Here is a 17,332-nt window from a genome sequence, read left to right as displayed (position 1 = left end):
ATGTACATACATTCGCACATATACACAAGCATACATATAACATGCGTACATACATATATGCGTACATATACTTACATCTACACACACACACGCGCACGTATAAAACTTAAACCAGAATTAAGAGGCATTTAGCTTGATGGCTTTACAAGCTTCACATACGTTCACACTTCACGTCTGCACAGGAATATTTGTGGCAGTTTTTGGATAGAGAGGGGAAAAAATTTAAAAAAAAAAAAAAAAAAAAAAAAAAGGGAAGAGAAAATAGAAATAGATTTGTTAAGATTTAATTACAGATCAAAAGCAGGAAATATCAGTAGATGTAGGATGCAGGTGACCAATATAGCCACTACAGCCCATACAACTATATATATGTATATATATATATATATAAACACACACCACCGACAGAAGACATGGATTACTGAAATGTTCGGACAACAAATATATGGCAGAAACTGTACAATGATATCAAAATTAAGACTTCATGATACAAACATAGCACCCAGTAGTCTGTACAATACCGTTGCCAGCTATATTACAACTATACAAGAATTTCAAATCCTACAAGAATGTACAGCCAAGATGCATAAAGAAACAAGAAGAATGGCCAGAACATTTTGTCGAAACAAACCTCTTCAAGAGTAAAATATTTTTTTGTTTTGAGATTGTTCTTAGTTTTAAAAAAAAAATTTGAATATATATATCACTACCAGATATCTACACACTAGACAAAGATCAACAGCAAAGGAAATGATTACAAAATTAAGATATAAATATATATATATACATATATATATATATATATATATTCTTTTGTCATTTAACTACGGCCATGCTGGAGCACCACCTTAATAAATATATACATACATATATATGTATATATATATATAATTATATTGTATATATAAAACAAAACCATATTGATTGCCTACTTTAAAACATTTTAGATGAGACAAACACGAGAACTAAAAAATGGCACGCTGCCAACAAGGTTTTATTGGAAAGTTTAAATTAAAAACATTTTCAAGGATTTAATTTTAGTGGAGGGGGGGATAAAAAAAAAATCTAAAATTTATAATAAAGTTTGTTCCAACAAAATGCCAGCTTGATTTACAACAGAATCGTGGCATCTTTTCCACGTAAGATTACAAATTTTCATGTTTCTCTTACAACTCCAAAAAAGCTTCATCAATGAAAAAAATACTATCACATCAAATGGCAGCGGTAAGGACCCACCTGTGATGGATGAACAGCAGTGACGGTGACAACACATCTACGACCACCGCTCCTGTTGCTTGTCAGTGGGGGAGGTCACCATGTGTGTATGTGAGCATGTGTGTGTATATTTGTAGACAGAAAGACAAACAGCCTCACTATTCTGAAGGAGAGTGAGGAGGAAAAAGAAAAAACATGCATACACACGCACACATACATACATAGATAGATAGATACACCACACCACATCACAGAGCAATGATAGCAGAGAGAGACACCTTATTACTTACAAAGATAATGATGGTGGAATGGTGGTGGGATGAAAGAGCGAGAAATGTGAATATACAGATGGAACCTGTGTACACACATATTTACACTTTACAGTTTTTATTTCACAATTTTGCTGCTACAACCAACTGGAGGAAGATTGTCTAAACTAACTAAAATGATTCAGAGGAGAATTTGGATGGTTCAGTTTAGAAATTAAGAAGAAAGAAAAAAAAAAAAAATGGAAAAGATGAACTACCTTTTTTTTTAAAAGTGCCAAATAGTGCTGGACAGGAATTAATCGTAGCAGAGGGTTGGGGGGGAATGATGAGCAGAGTCACTGAAACTCTTGAAATTGGTAACTATTGAGAGAAGGATCAGAGATTCCAGAGAGAAATGCAAGCAGATGAGTTGGCACTCGGTTCTAGAACACAGTAACATAACTAAACTTCACATACTGAGAGAGATGGAACTCAGTCACAGCATTAGCTGACTTTTGAAGAGTTTTTTGAAACAAATATCAGAATAAATTGAAGAATGGACACTAAGAGAGAGAGAGAGAGAGAGGAGGGAAAATGGTTACTACATGTTAAAACAAAAAAAAAAAAGGGAAGACATATAGACAAAGTTTGTCTAGACTTGAGAAAGATGATAAATCTTGAGAAAACTAAAACTAAAAGATATATATATATATATATATATTTAAAAAAAAAAAAAAGCTTAGATAAAGAAAATTAAGACAGCTTCACTGAAGAATCAAAACCTCTAAATAAGCACTTATGTTGAATCAAATGAAATGGTTAATCCCATTCCTTAATCAAATTACTATGCTGAAACGGGATTATTTCTGGAGAGGAACAGAAATAAAAAGCACTGGCTGATCTGTTGGCCAGAAATACAAAATTGAGTAAATCATGTTCTATGATATAAAAAAGAACATACCAAATTGTAGAGACAAACTATCTAGTGACTTGGTAGCTTATACAAGTCAACACCAGTAACTAAGCAGGGAGATAATAGAAAATTTGAGTCTGGTCTATAAAAAAAAAAAAAAATTTTTTTTTAGAAGATAATAATCTTAACTTGACTAAATTTAATGCCAACAGTCAACTGGATGTGTTTAAAGTGGGGGCAGTTCGAAGTCGGGGGCACAGCAGTGAATACATACATAGAATAAAGTTTAAATTTGGAGTTCAGGGTGAAATATTTAAGTGATTTCCCAGCATAAACAGTAAGGGTGAAGGATAGAAAAAGAAAATGTTCAAAATTGGAGACACAAGTAGCAATGTCAAAGTTCACTATTACCTTTGTTCTTTAAGGGTGAATTTTTTCTTTTTTTTTTTTGCATATGTATATTCATACATATATAGATATATTGACATACAACAGGTAATAAACAGGTTAAGCATATTAGGCAAAAAAAAAAAAAAATTAAAATAAAATATGAAAAAGTATTACAATAATTTGAATAATTGCTCTTTAAGTGACCAATGGAAACAGTTCACAATATCAGAATCTAAAACTGGCATTTTTTTTTATATGCATATATATATATATATATATAAAATATACATACATATACGAGAAATTTGTGTGGTGTGTTCAAGGATATGGCAGCTTGTTCACATAAAATCTACAAATTTCCAAGTTTCATCAACAAAGAATGATTCAGTTCAATAATAAACATTTACCTCACTAAAAGTCAATTTGTCATGACATCAACATGGGAAGTTTCACAAACTGTCAAATTTAATATGAATTGTCTGAGATTTCAAATCAGTAACACACACATAACACCGATACTAAAAAAGACATGGAGGAGGGGGGCGGGGGAGGGGGCTGTTGAACAAAGGGGGAAAGGGGGTGGGGAGTAAATAAGATAATGAACTTGATAATGCTACATGTAGATCCCAATATCTAAAACAACTTAAGTGATCATTATATAGGAATAATACCACAACCAGATACAAAACATTGGTGCAAGGTACTGCACAGGGGATGGGGGAAGTTATAACTTGTAGCAGTGTGTGTGTGTGTGTGTGTGTGTGTGTGTGCGTGCATGTGTGTGTGTGTGTGCATGCATGTATGTTTATGTGTGTGTGTGTGTGTGTGTGTAAGTGTGCAGCTACAATAGAATTTGATTTAGGGCTCCATGTCTATTCACCATCATCTCTAGAATTAGACATTTCTTAACACTGTATCAAGGTCATCAACCAATCTACCAGCCCGCATTTTAACTAACTTATCCTTTTATGACAATGAGGTGGGGGAGGGGGGAAATTTTATCTTTAAAAAAAAAAATAGAAAATGAAAAAAAAAAAAAAAACATCCATTGCCTAAAATAGGTTAAGCTGTGAAAAAGTCACCTCAGGGAAGAGGTCCATTCTGTGTCATGTTCATTTGAGGCATGTCCGAGTTTGTTTTCATGAAGAACTTCTCCAGTTTTGCCAAGATGTGTTTCCCATAAGTGTACTTGCGCAAAGTGGCAATGTGTGGACGGATCTTGTGCATTAGACTCTTGCGTTGAGCAGGTTCTGCCACATCAATCATCTTCTGTACAACATAGTTAGCAAACTGGTCCTTCATCATTGTATACAAGGCACTGTGGGGACTAACAGAAAAATACATTAGTTATATTACAGCAACACACAAACACCAATAAGTTACTAGATTGTTCATTAACCCTTTAGCATTTAAACCAACCACACCCGGCCCCAAACAAGCTGTTTTATTTTCAAGCTGGCCCACTTCTGGCCTCTCACATCTACCCAACAATGTCATTTTAAAAATAAGCAATCACTGAAATCTCAAATCCACAAGGTGATGCACAAATAGTTCACATCAATCATCATCATTTAGCGTCCGCTTTCCATGCTAGCATGGGTTGGACAGTTCAACTGGGGTCTGGGAAGCCAGAAGGGTGCACCAGGCCCAGTCTGATCTGGCAGTGTTTCTACGGCTGGATGCCCTTCCTAACGCCAACCACTCCGTGAGTGTAGTGGGTGCTTTTTACGTGCCACCGACACAGGTGCCAGACGGGGCTGGCAAACGGCCACGGACAGATGGTGCTTTTTACGTGCCACCAGCACGGGGGCCAGGCGAAGCTGGCAAACGGCCACGGACGGATGGTGCTTTTTACGTGCCACCAGCACGGGGGCCAGGCGAAGCTGGCAAACGGCCACGGACGGATGGTGCTTTTTACGTGCCACCGGCACGAGGCCAGTCGGGGCGGCGCTGGCAACGGCAATATGAATAAATAATATTATGAAGGAGAAATATTGTGAGAAATATAAAATTCAAATGATACTGCTACAGTTCTCTAGTTCTACAGAAGAAAACCAATACTGGATTAATAATTAATTCTAACGAGAAATAACGTTCACAGATCATGTGACTGATTTAAAGCATGCTGTACGTTTTCTTTTTGCATGCTTTTTACTGTGAGGTGTACTATATAAACTAGTGATAAGGCAGTGAGCTGGTAGAATCGCTAGCACACCGGACGAAATGCTTGGCGGTATTTCATCTGTCGTTACGTTCTGAGTTCAAATTCCACCGAGGTCGACTTTGCCTTTCATCCTCTCGGGGTCAATAAATAAAGTACCAGTTTTGCACTGGGTCGATGTAATCAACTTAATCCCTTTGTCTGTCCTTGTTTGTTTGTCTCCGCTATGTTTAGCCCCTTGTGGGTAGTAAAGAAAAATATATATATATATTATATATATATATATATATATATTATATATATATATATATATATATATATATATATAAACTAGTGATGCGAGTTTGACAATGTGAACAGTTGATGTTACGTTTAGGCAACAAGGGACTACAGTCAGTGTGAAGTTGGCAACAAAGATGGTCAGAGAAAAGATGTGATGGAACCGGTGAAAGTGAACCCGGGCAACAAAGAACCACATCATGCAAGACATCCAGCCAGGTACAACTGCTATTTCCACTCTGAGCAAGTTGACTTGCTGGGGCTGGGCTGTGGTTTCTCAGCCGCTGACTTGGCTGTTGGAGCTGTGTTGGTGTCAGGAGGCCGTATTTCACAACAATAAGCATTACATTTGACAGAAATCTGAATGCTACAGGATTAAAGTCCAGAGTATATAATTTCAAGTATTAGACCCTTTCATTATTGGATTTCAAATTAAAATACACAAAGATGGTTTTCTAAAACTGAAATTTTAGACTGGTTTCCTAAAACTACTTACATTTTTAAAATTTATTAATATATTTAAGTTGTGTTTGGAACAATGAAAAGCTCTCACAAATACAGAATTGACTTGAAAACTACTCAAATTACAGGTGAGCACAGGTAAAAAGACAATGCTATTTAAAGTAATGTGATGAAGTACAGTGGATTTTTTTTTTGCGTCTTCTATTATAGTTTTGTAATTCTCAAATAGACAAAAACAAAAAATAATTTTAGAAATTAGATTTTTAAAGTTCACCATACATACTGAAGCCAATAAGTTTTTGATATTTCCATCAATTAAAATATTGACCAAAAAAGCAGTATTTTTTTAGATTGTTAACAGCCCATTTATGGGACAATTCAAATAGCAGGATAAAGGAAGTATGTTTAACCCTTTCATTACTGTATTTATTTTGAGATTTTCAGTGTTTCTCTCAATTATTTTAGATATAACAAAGAATTTAGTAGAATAACTTTGTTATCATTCAGCTAGTGTTAGGAACATAAATTGTGACTAAGGTTTGGTGCAAGATTTTAATTCAAAATTTATGAAAACAAGACATTCCGGGTTGCGGATCCGTGGAACAAGCTGCCAGACGAGATGGTGAAGATGCCGACGACCGCTTTGTTCAAAGTCTCCTTGACCTCAAGTGGCCTGAACTCTTTACATGAACACCACCCTGTACTTAACTCCATGTCCCCCTACATGGCCTTGCTTTTTGCTTTTGAGCCAAAAAATTAACTAACTAACTACTACAGAGCCAGAGATGGTTTTAGCCGGGTTGGTAACAAAAGGTTTAAGCTAGTGTTAGGAACAGTATTTGTGACTAAGGTTTGGTGGAAGATTTTAATTCAAAATTTATGAAAACAAGACACTTGTACTGCAGAGCCAGAGCCGGTTTCAGCCGGGTTGGTAACAAAAGGGTTAAATTGGTCAGATCTGGCCTTTCACATATCTAGCAATGTAATTCTAAAACTAAACAGTCACATCAGTGAGATCTTGAGGCCACGAGATAATGCAATAATGAATTGAAAATTATGTGAATAAATAAGCAACTGCATTTGACAAAGTAAACTGAACACTGAAGGGTTAAAAGTATGCCAATCAGACCATGTTGGGAGGACCTGTGCAGAACACCGTTGGTTTCCTTCAAATTGAGCCAATAAAAATTTTAAAGATAATTTTTAAAAAAAACGAACTTACCCATCATTCATTGAGCAAACTTCCTCAATTAGAAATGCTCGTTCTTGTCTTGAGGAATGAGACACACATTTCTCCACCACATTGCTAGAAATGGAAAATAAAAATACGTCAGTTGGACAAACTAATAGATTACAATGAAGTTAATACAGTCAACTCTTGCTACTATGCCAGTTTTGCGCGGTCCTGGCCAAATAACAAACAAAAAATTTTTACTATGCCACTTGTAAACTGAAGCGCACGCAACTTTTTGAAATTTTGTACATTTCGTATTTGTAATCTTGTGGAAAAGTTCAGAAAGTAGCACACAATGTCTCAGCTCAGAAACGCAAGCGGACTGAGTTTACGCTGAAGGAAAAGAAGGAGATTATCGATGCTGCGAAAAACGTTATTGTCGGGCCCCTCATATCATTAGTAATATCTGTGACAAGTTACTGTCCCTTGTACTGTCCGACATGTTTCACTCTAGAAGAAATAGCAAAGAAGGTAATGCATAACGAAGAGCCGGTGGAAAGTGAAGACGACGAGGTAATTGTGGAAGAGGAATACGTTTCGTTTGCAGATGCCCAGAGAGCATGGAGCACTATCCGAAAGTTTATGCAGCAGCAGAGCAGCGGAAAACCCAGCGTCGTGCAGGCGTGTGATAGGCTAGACAACGAAATGAATGAAATCCGCCGAAAGAAGATGCGTCAGCTGACAATTTTTGAGAGCTTCGGGATTAACTAAAAGCAATCTGAACTTAATAAACTTGGATGCCTTCTTTTTACCATTGCATTGAACTTCTTATTGGCCTTACTTCCGACCCTATGAATTTTTATTCATATGTTCAGTAAATTTTTGGTTATGTAGTGTTTAGATAACAAACCCTCGGTACTATGCCACTTTGGCTCAGTCCCGCAGGGTGGCATAGTAGCGAGAGTTGACTGTATCATAAACATACAACACACACCTGTTGTACCTGTTTTTTATTACCCACAAGGGGTGAACAAAGAGGGGACAATACAGCCTGATTTGGGGTCAGATTCACGAATGATTTTACACAAAGGATGAAATTAAAAATTTACACATAATTACAAACATATAATGAAATCGGAGAAATCGAATGCTATGACAGACCAGAAGACATTACAGATGGAATGGGGGGGGGGGCTCGGACCCCACTAACCCCGCTTCGCCACTGATACCTGGGTTTCGTCCTGTTTTGCATTCATGCGGTTCCATCCACATGCAACAGCCGTGCTACACTCTTCCATCGATTTTATACAACACACACACCTGTTGTACCTGGCTGTGGATTTGGCGAGGCAGAGCAATTGATGCCTTTGTAGAGTTTGATGAGACCCAGTATTTTAACATCCAGTTTTAATACTAACATAGGTTGGATGAAGTTTATTGAAGTAGATTTTCTACAGCTGGGATGCTCTCTCTATCACCAACCCTTGCCTCTTCCCATGCAAGATATTTCCACTTGGTCATACATGTTTACACAGAATGACACTGCTTGACAATAATACTCATTCACCTCTGAAACACAATGTCGAAACAAGCAAACAAGCCTACACACATACAAGCTTCTTTTAGTTCCCATCCACCAAATTCACTCACAGGGCTTTGGTCAGCTTTGGGCTATAGTTGAAGACACCACCCCAATGTGCAACACGGTGGGGCTGAACCCAACACCATGTAGTTGGGAAGCACCTTCTTACCCAAATAGGCAATACCTGTTTCATATAGTGTCATTAACAAGTAGCCTATTCTATATAGCCTTTATCCAGAACTACAATATTGTAGTAGTATTTGAAACCAAAACAAAACCCGTTGTATGTGTATGTTTTGTACCCCACAACTGGTGTTGGTTTGTTTACATCCCTTAACTTAGCAGTGCAGCAAGTAAAAAGGAAAAAACAGAATAAATCTCCAAACAAAAGCAAAGTGTTGGGGAAGAGGGGGGATGTCAAAAAAACTAATACTGGGGTTGATTTGTTTGCCAAACTAAACCCCTCGGGGCAGTGCCCCAGCATGGCCACAGTGTAATGACTGAAACAAGTAAGAAGAAAGAATAAATAATATTCTTAGGGAGTTGGTAAAAAAAAAATGATTTACCTGGCAAATTTGTGCTGGCTGAGATCAAGTACTTTTCCTCTGATTACTCCGACTATCTTACTTTTGTCTTCAGCTCGTCCATGTTCCAAAACATGCTGCACAACATAATTACCATACTGGTCTTGAACAAGTCTTTCAGTATGTTCATGGAGTTCCTCGAGAATGGGAGTTGTTTGTTCTGCAGTACAGTGTTCAAGAATGCGTTGGATCACTCTGCAACCATACGGGTGTGTAGACAAACTGAACACCTATAAAAAGAGACGTAAGGCAAGGCATAGAATTAATTCCTGGCTCTGAGGAAATGTAATACTGAAATAATAACTAACAACATACTGGAGATTCTATTAACCCTTTAGCATTTAGACCGGCCATATCCGGCCAAAAGTATTCTTCTGCCTGTTTTATGTTCAGCATGGCCAGGTCTCTCACACCAGCCCTACAATATCGTTTTAAAATTTAACAGCTACCTCATCAAAATCTCATAGCTACAAGATAATTCATGATTAGTTCAAAACAATTTGGATGAAAAAGCATTAATTTTGGCAGAATAATGTGAACACTAAAGGGTTAAACCGGCCATATCCGGCCCAAATATTCTACTGGTTGTATGTTCAAACTGGCCTGATCTGGCTTTGCACACTTATCCTACAATGTCATTCTAAGAATAAGCAATGCCATCCTCAAAATTTCAGTGCTATGATGTCTTTGCATGATTAATTCAAAACAATTTGATTGCATAAGCATTACACTTGACAGAATAATCTGAACACTAAAGGGTTAAGATATATTTTTTATAAATCCAGCTATTATATTTAAACCTTTAGCATTCAAAGTGGCCATGTCTAGACAAAATATTCCTGTTTTAGCTTCAAATCAGCCAGACCTGGCCTCTTACACCTACCCTACAATGTCGTTCTAAAAATAAACAATCATCAAATAGTACCTGACAGATTCAAAACAATGTGAATAAATAAGCATTACATTTGACAAAGTAATCTGAATCATCATCATCATCGTTTAACGTCCGCTTTCCATGCTAGCATGGGTTGGACGGTTCAACTGGGGTCTGGGAAGCCAGGAGGCTACACCAGGCTCCAATCTTGATCCGGCAGTGTTTCTACAGCTGGATGCCCTTCCTAACGCCAACCACTCCGTGAGTGTAGTGGGTGCCAGACGAGGTTGGCGAACGGCCACGCTCAGATGGTGCTTTTTACGTGCCAAGGGTTTTAATTGGTTTGATACCAAACTACCAGAGATTGCCCCTTGGCCACTGATAAAAACTTACCTTTGAAAGTAATCTAAAAAAAACTACCATCAGAATTTCATATCGATCGATGCTCCAAAGAACCCTTTAGCATTTAGATTTCTCTGTCAAATGTAATGCTTATTATATCTTATAGCTCTGTGAAGGCATGTGACTCAGTGGTTAGAGCATCGAGCTTACGATCTTAAGGTTGTGAGTTCGAATCCCAGACCGGGCTGCGTGTTGTGTTCTTGAGCAAGACACTTTATTTCACGTTGCTCCAGTTGACTCAGCTGTAGAAATGGGTTGCGACGTCACTGGTGCCAAGCTGTATTGGCCCCTTTGCCTTCCCTTGGATAACACTGGTGGCGTGGAGATGGGAGGCCGGTATGCATGGGTGACAGCTGGTCTTCCATAAACAACCTTTGCCCAGACTTATGCCTGGGAGGGTAACTTTCTAGGTGCAATCCCACAGTCAGTCTTATAGCTCTAAGATTTCGATGAGGGGATGATTGTTTATATTTAGAATGACATTGTAGGGTATGAGTAAAAGGGCAGATCTGGCCAGTTTGAACATAAAACATGTAGAATATTTGGGCTAGATTAAGTGCTAAAGGGTTAATGGTAAAGTTATTTCACTGAAAACTTCATTATTTTCAGAACTGATTGAAACAAAGGCAAGGCATTTCAACAGAAATATCGTAATGAAAGGGTTTAGATACAGAAAAGAAAACTTACATGTCCTTTAAAAGCATCAATAATGAACTGAAGATGATTTGGTTCAACACACTCGATACATTTCTGTACAACATGGTTTCCATTCTGGTCTTTGACACACTTTAGTACATGTCCATCTAATTCTTTTACAATTTCAACCTGTATAAAAATCAGAAAACATCAATAACCACATTAACAACCATCACAACAACTACCTGAAGGCGAAAAGACAATAACATTTTCTGCTTATAAAATACTAGCAGCATAGCCCAGCGTTGCCCGGGTATGTAAGAGCCCCTAGTAGGCAACAACTAATCCCAATCTAGTTCTTTGCCTCTAGGGAACGAAGGCGCATGTATAGGTTGCAATGTCTTCTCTTCACTCGAATACTTCTATGTATACGATGTTCCTAGCTGTCTCCCAATTGCAAGTTGCGAAAACTACAACAGAAAATGTGTTGCATATAAAAAGCTTAGATTCTCGACCCCATGTCGAATTTATCGATTTTTTTCAGAACTGGGGGGAACTTTTCAAAATTTTCGCTGCGTTAGTATTGAATTATGACATTGGGCTATGTGTGTGTCAAGTTTCATCAGAATCGGTTGAAAGCCGTGGTCAGGGTGAGGGTACAACCTGACAGCCACACAGACAAACTGCCGTTTATATATAGAGAGAAGAGATTATGGACATTAGAGATATTTGATCACTGGAACAGAACATAAAATATTCTCATGATCTATTGAATTTAAACATCTGAGTTCCAAATAATTGAAATGAAACGTACTTTGTATGCTCTGTATATCATCACTAGTAACACTGCTAGGTACAGTTGTCAACTAACCTCTATACTGGAAGCAGAATGGATTAAGATAATCTATACGGAGCTCTAATTCATCCAAGAGTTGTTGTTGTACATCTAACTGTACATGCAAGATATTATGGACATTAAGGAAGCTGCCCGGGACTACAAAACTACTAAATATCTTGACATGAACAAGGTTTTTAAAATTATATCAATACTTCTACATGAGACTAGCAGTAGACTTAAAATATGATCCCTTACTTACAATAAACCTCTGCCACTTCAGTGTTAAATGTATATAAAAAAAATTACAAAGCAGATAACCCAACTCTAGTGTGACAGAGCATAAGGGCCAAGTACATTTCAAACAGCATATACCAGGCAAACCCAGAAAATAGGGAATCAAAGTTTAAAGGATTTGTGAAATGGGTACTGTTGTGGATTTAAATTTTATACAGGATAAAACAAAAAAAGACAATTATACAAGTCAGCATGGCTTAGGGTATGATGTAGTCTAGAAATTCTAGCACCCATACCATAAGACAATATATTATTTTTTGACCAATTTTTCAGTTCAGTTAAATTTATGGTGGATTTAGAAACTGTGGCAACATATATGTGCTTCAACAATTGTAAGCAGAAAGGGGATGTTATTGGATACAAAAGCAAAATTTTAAAAAAGTGAAATAATCCAATAGTAGAAAGGAAATTTGTGACTGCATACAGAGATAAGAGGTAAATTCATTTTCTATCCACTTGTACTCAGCTGTATGTAGACACCACTCATGAGCCTTAATTACAAGTTACAGAAGTGGGTGTGCAGCAGATGAATCAAACAATTGATGAAACAAGTGGTGGTGGTGGTGGTGATAGTGGTTTGGTTATCTAGTAAATTTGAGTATTATGAATGTGTTTTTATTGCCTGGCTAATCAGAAAGGACTCAAAGACCAATATAGCTACCTGCAATTCTAAGCAAATGTTAGCAATGCAATTGGGGGCAGATTACATCTCAAAAAAGTAACTTAAGAGAAAGGCCTTCCAGAGGGATATTCCTTTGAATTCAACTGATCTCCATGAAATAAAACTGCTGGTTGCAAAAAAACTATGCCATGAATGCCAACATTGGTGGCAGGGGAGGGGCTTGTTTCAGTTTCCGTCTACCAAATCCACTAAGGTTTGATCGGCCAAGGCCAATAGCAGAAGACACTTGACCAAGGTGCTCACACCAGAGGCAAAGCTGTGCTTTTATTCTAGCAACGAAATAGTAGAAAGGTGAAGAACTAACCTGCATGTCAGATGGAATAGACTCCAAAGCCTTTTGAATGACCCGACAGCCATACATCTGCAGTGCTAAAGAAAGAACATGGCCACGCACACGTTGAGCCAATGTTTGCTTCTGCTCAATAACACCAAATTCAAAGAACTTCTGAATAACGTAATTCCCAAACACATCTGTCATTAAACTATAAGCAGCAGAAAGGATCTCATTAAAGACCATGGCTTTCTCTTGTGGAGTTGCTCTCTCCAGCTTTTGTTGGATAAATCTGGAAAAAAAAAAAAAATTAAAATAGAGAAAAAAGGCATTGGAGGGGTGATGCATACCCTGCACTCACACAAGGATAAAATAAAATTTAATCTAATAAATATATTCCCAGACGAATTCATATTTCAACAAAATGACATCAAGAGTTATTTTCCCTGCATATCGTTTATGTATATGTAACAAAGAAAAAAAAACATTCGGATTCACCCATCTGCCAGTTTTGAAGATAATCAAACCAAAATTTAATGAGTTTGAGTCACTCACCTAATGAGTATTTCTGCAAAATTTGGGGGAAATCCATTCAGCCATTTCCCAATAATTTTGCAAACACACAAACAAAGATGAGTGACTACAATAACCTGCTTTCGCTTACGCACAGGGCAATAAAATAAATGGTTTTCTTTAGGATTTACCACATTTGCTAGCATACAAGATGTAACCCTATTTTACAAAGTTATTTCGTGACAAAACACTAAGTGTCCATATTTCATCATACACCAATTGGAAAAAAAAATTTTTTTCAAGTGGCTCCTTAGGAAAAAATATGCAACTGTGCACATAACAACAATGTTCTGACAGTATATTGGAACAATAAAGTACACAGCTATAAATTTACCATATATAAACTATGTTACTCAAGTATCAGGTTTCAATTTTATCTTTCAGAACATCTGTATAGTTGTATCTATTTTGGTCAAGAGAATTGTCGGCTTTAATGTTTTGTGCAATTGTGATCGGCCACCAGGGTGGAGCACCACTGCTGTGGTTTTATCATCCACATATGGCAAATAGCCGACAAGCAGATGGAAGCTTAACATTCTTTTCATCCTTCTAGGAGAATTTTTATTTATATAATTTAAAGAAATGCTTCTTAAAGGTAACACAGTCGTTAAACAATGTAAGATACATATCGGAACTGGTTTATATGTATGTGTAGGTAGGAGATAAAAGGAAGTGATATGGCCTCCTCACTTATCTGCAATGTAGTCAAAGGAATTTTATGTAAGCATGTGCCAACAGACTGCGATAATATGGCATGATTCTAATATTATTATTAACACAGCAAGCTGGCAGAATCATTGGCACACCGAGTGAAATGCTTAGCGGCATTTCATGTCTTCACGTTCTGGGTTCAAATGCCACCTGGGACAACTTTCCCTTTCATCTTTTCTGGGTTGAAACTAAGTACCAATTGAATACTGGGATCGATGTAATTGACTTTACCCACCTCCTGTAAGATTTCAGGCTTTGTGCCTATAGCAGAAAGGAATATTATTATTATTGTTGTTGTTCCTAGTGAACTTATACTTGTCCAGCTCCTTGGCCTGTGGTAGTTGGGTCTCCCATATGTAATGCAGTCACATTAGATGCCAGGTTGTTTTTTAACCCTTTCGTTACCAACCTGGCTGAAACCGGCCCTGGCTTTGAGTACAAATGTCTTGTTTTCAAAGGTTTTGAACTAAAATCTTCCACCAAGCCTTTGTCACAATTTATGTTCTTAACACTAGCCGAATGATAACTAAGTTATTTTGGTAAATTCTTTGTTATATTTAAAATTAATTGAAAGAAACACAGAGTATTTCAATAGAAATACGACAACAAAAGGGTTAATACATTTTAAAAAATGAAAAAGTATATCTTATACACCAGCAAAAATGGTAATTTTAACCACAAACCCCTTACAATTCTATAAACATGTAAAATGTTTCAATACTGTTAACACTTTATCCTATATTTGGACAAGAGTGAATAGAACTCCAGTAGATTTACAACTTTCCTAAAGAACATTCTACAGAAAAAATAGAACTTATTTCAATTACTAGAAGAACAGTAAATTGAAATTTTAAATACTGAATAACCCAACTACTTACCGGGATCCATGTTGATCTTGTGAAAATTCTACAACATGATTGGCAAGATCTTTGAGGAGGAGATTTGGAATTCTGTTATTTCGGAAGTCCTCCAGTAAACGACTCCTCCCAGACACTTCTTTGGATAGACTGGCACTAAAATAGACGAAAATGGTAAATCAGGTTTAAAGCAACAGGCCACTGGAAGAACTGATAGTTAATAAACAACTAGCAGAATCGGAAAGGACATAAATACACTCTCTTTTACTTGTTTCAGTCATTTGACTGCGGCCATGCTGGGGCACCGCCTTTAATCGAGCTAGTCATAGTTCTTATTGTTCAGATGCATCAACAGTATTAACTGAGACTTATAAATCTTATTACTCTTTTACTTGTTTCAGTCATTTGACTGTGGCCATGCTGGAGCACGGCCTTTAGCCGAGCAAATCGACCCCAGGACTTATTCTTTGTAAGCCCAGTACTTATTCTATCGGTCTCTTTTGCCGAACCGCTAAGTTACGGGGACATAAACACACCAGCATCGGTTGTCAAGCAATGCTAGAGGGACAAACAGACACACAAACACACACACACACATATACGACGGGCTTCTTTCAGTTTCTGTCTACCAAATCCACTCACAAGGCTTTGGTCAGCCTGAGGCTATAGCAGAAGACACTTGCCCAAGGTGTGCCACGCAGTGGGACTGAACCCGGAACCATGTGGTTCGTAAGCAAGCTACTTACCACACAGCCACTCCTACGCCTACGTATTGTCCAAATCCATTGTAAATCTTATCAATCAGGTCTGTTATTTGTATTTCAGAATCAAGCATTAAAAAAAAGTTAAATTCACAATGAAAACTTCCCACAATGTCATATTTTTCTTCAAGAGGCAAATGTAATTCTAATAAAATGGATTAGCATTTTAGCATTCAAACTGGCCATATCTGACCCAAATATTGGGGGGGGGGCTAGGTCCTACCGCTTACTCCTACCCTACATTATCATTCTAATAATAAACCATATTATTGAAATCTCAAAGCTACTTGATAATTCATGATTAACCCTTCAGTGTTCAGATTATTCTATCAAACATAATGCTTATTGATTCCCATTGATTTGAATTAATCATGCATTATCCCATATCTTCAAGATCTTGATGGTGTAATTACTTAATGTAGAATAACATTGTAGGGTAGGTGTGAGAGCCTGGATCTGGTCAGTTTGAGCATAAAACAGATTAGCTATGTTGGCCAGATATGGCCGGTTTAAATACTAAAGGGTTAATTCAAAACTGTTTGAATAAATAAGTATTAAATTCGTGTGAATGCTAAAGGGCTGAATTTGAAAGCTATTTAACATTAAGCGGGAATGTCGGCGAGCTGGCAGAATCGTTAACACGCCGGGCGAAATGCATAGCCGTATTTTATCTGTCGTTACGTTCTGAGTTCAAATTCTGCCGAGGCCGACTTTACCTTTCATCCTTTCAGGGTCGATAAATAAAGTATCAGTTATGCACTGAGGTTGATATAATCGACTTAATCCGTTTGTTTTGTTTGTCCCCTCTATGTTTAGCCCCTTGTGGGTAGTAAAGAAATAGGTATTTCTCTTGCCGCTACGTTCTGAGTTCAAATTCCACCGAGGTCGACTTTACCTTTCATCCTTTCGGGGTCGATAAATAAAGTACCAGTTACGCACTGGGGGGGGGGGGGGGGGGTGATATAATTGACTTAATCTGTTTGTTTTGTTTGTCCTCTCTATGTTTAACCCCTTGTGGGTAGTGAAGAAATAGGTATTTCGCTTGCCGCTACGTTCTGAGTTCAAATTCCACCGAGGTCGACTTTACCTTTCATCCTTTCGGGGTCGATAAATAAAGTACCAGTTACGCACTGGGGGGGGGGGTTGATATAATTGACTTAATCTGTTTGTTTTGTTTGTCCCCTCTATGTTTAACCCCTTGTGGGTAGTAAAGAAATAGGTATTTCGCTTGCCGCTACGTTCTGAGTTCAAATTCCACCGAAGTCGACTTTACCTTTCATCCTTTCGGGGTCGATAAATAAAGTACCAGTTACGCACTGGGGACTCGATATAATTGACTTAATCCGTTTGTTTTGTTTGTCCCCCTCTATGTTTAGCCCCGTGTGGGTAATAAAGAAACATAACATTAAGTGGGAATAAAGAGAA

At 37.5% G+C, this 17,332-nt stretch overlaps 1 protein-coding gene across 4 annotated transcripts in view; it reads right to left on the bottom strand.

Annotated features, from left to right (window-relative positions):
* Positions 1–203: 203 nt before the first annotated feature.
* The window catches only part of LOC115223619 (pumilio homolog 2), an 87,655-nt gene continuing 70,526 nt past the window's right edge, over positions 204–17,332 (bottom strand). For all 4 annotated transcript variants that reach the window (XM_036512551.1, XM_036512554.1, XM_029794280.2 and 1 more), the window contains 6 exons: positions 15,168–15,302; positions 13,039–13,297; positions 10,972–11,109; positions 8,991–9,238; positions 6,891–6,974; positions 204–4,093 (listed from right to left, as the gene is read on the bottom strand). In XM_036512551.1, the coding sequence (XP_036368444.1) occupies positions 3,850–4,093; positions 6,891–6,974; positions 8,991–9,238; positions 10,972–11,109; positions 13,039–13,297; positions 15,168–15,302 (1,108 nt within the window). In that variant the 3' untranslated portion in view covers positions 204–3,849. The remainder of the gene's footprint in view (positions 4,094–6,890; positions 6,975–8,990; positions 9,239–10,971; positions 11,110–13,038; positions 13,298–15,167; positions 15,303–17,332) is intronic.

The sequence above is a fragment of the Octopus sinensis genome, linkage group LG23 (genome assembly GCF_006345805.1).
Source record: "Octopus sinensis linkage group LG23, ASM634580v1, whole genome shotgun sequence".
NCBI lineage: Eukaryota > Metazoa > Mollusca > Cephalopoda > Octopoda > Octopodidae > Octopus > Octopus sinensis.
Note: the sequence above shows the minus strand (reverse complement) of the source record. Positions and strands in the feature narration are given on the sequence as shown.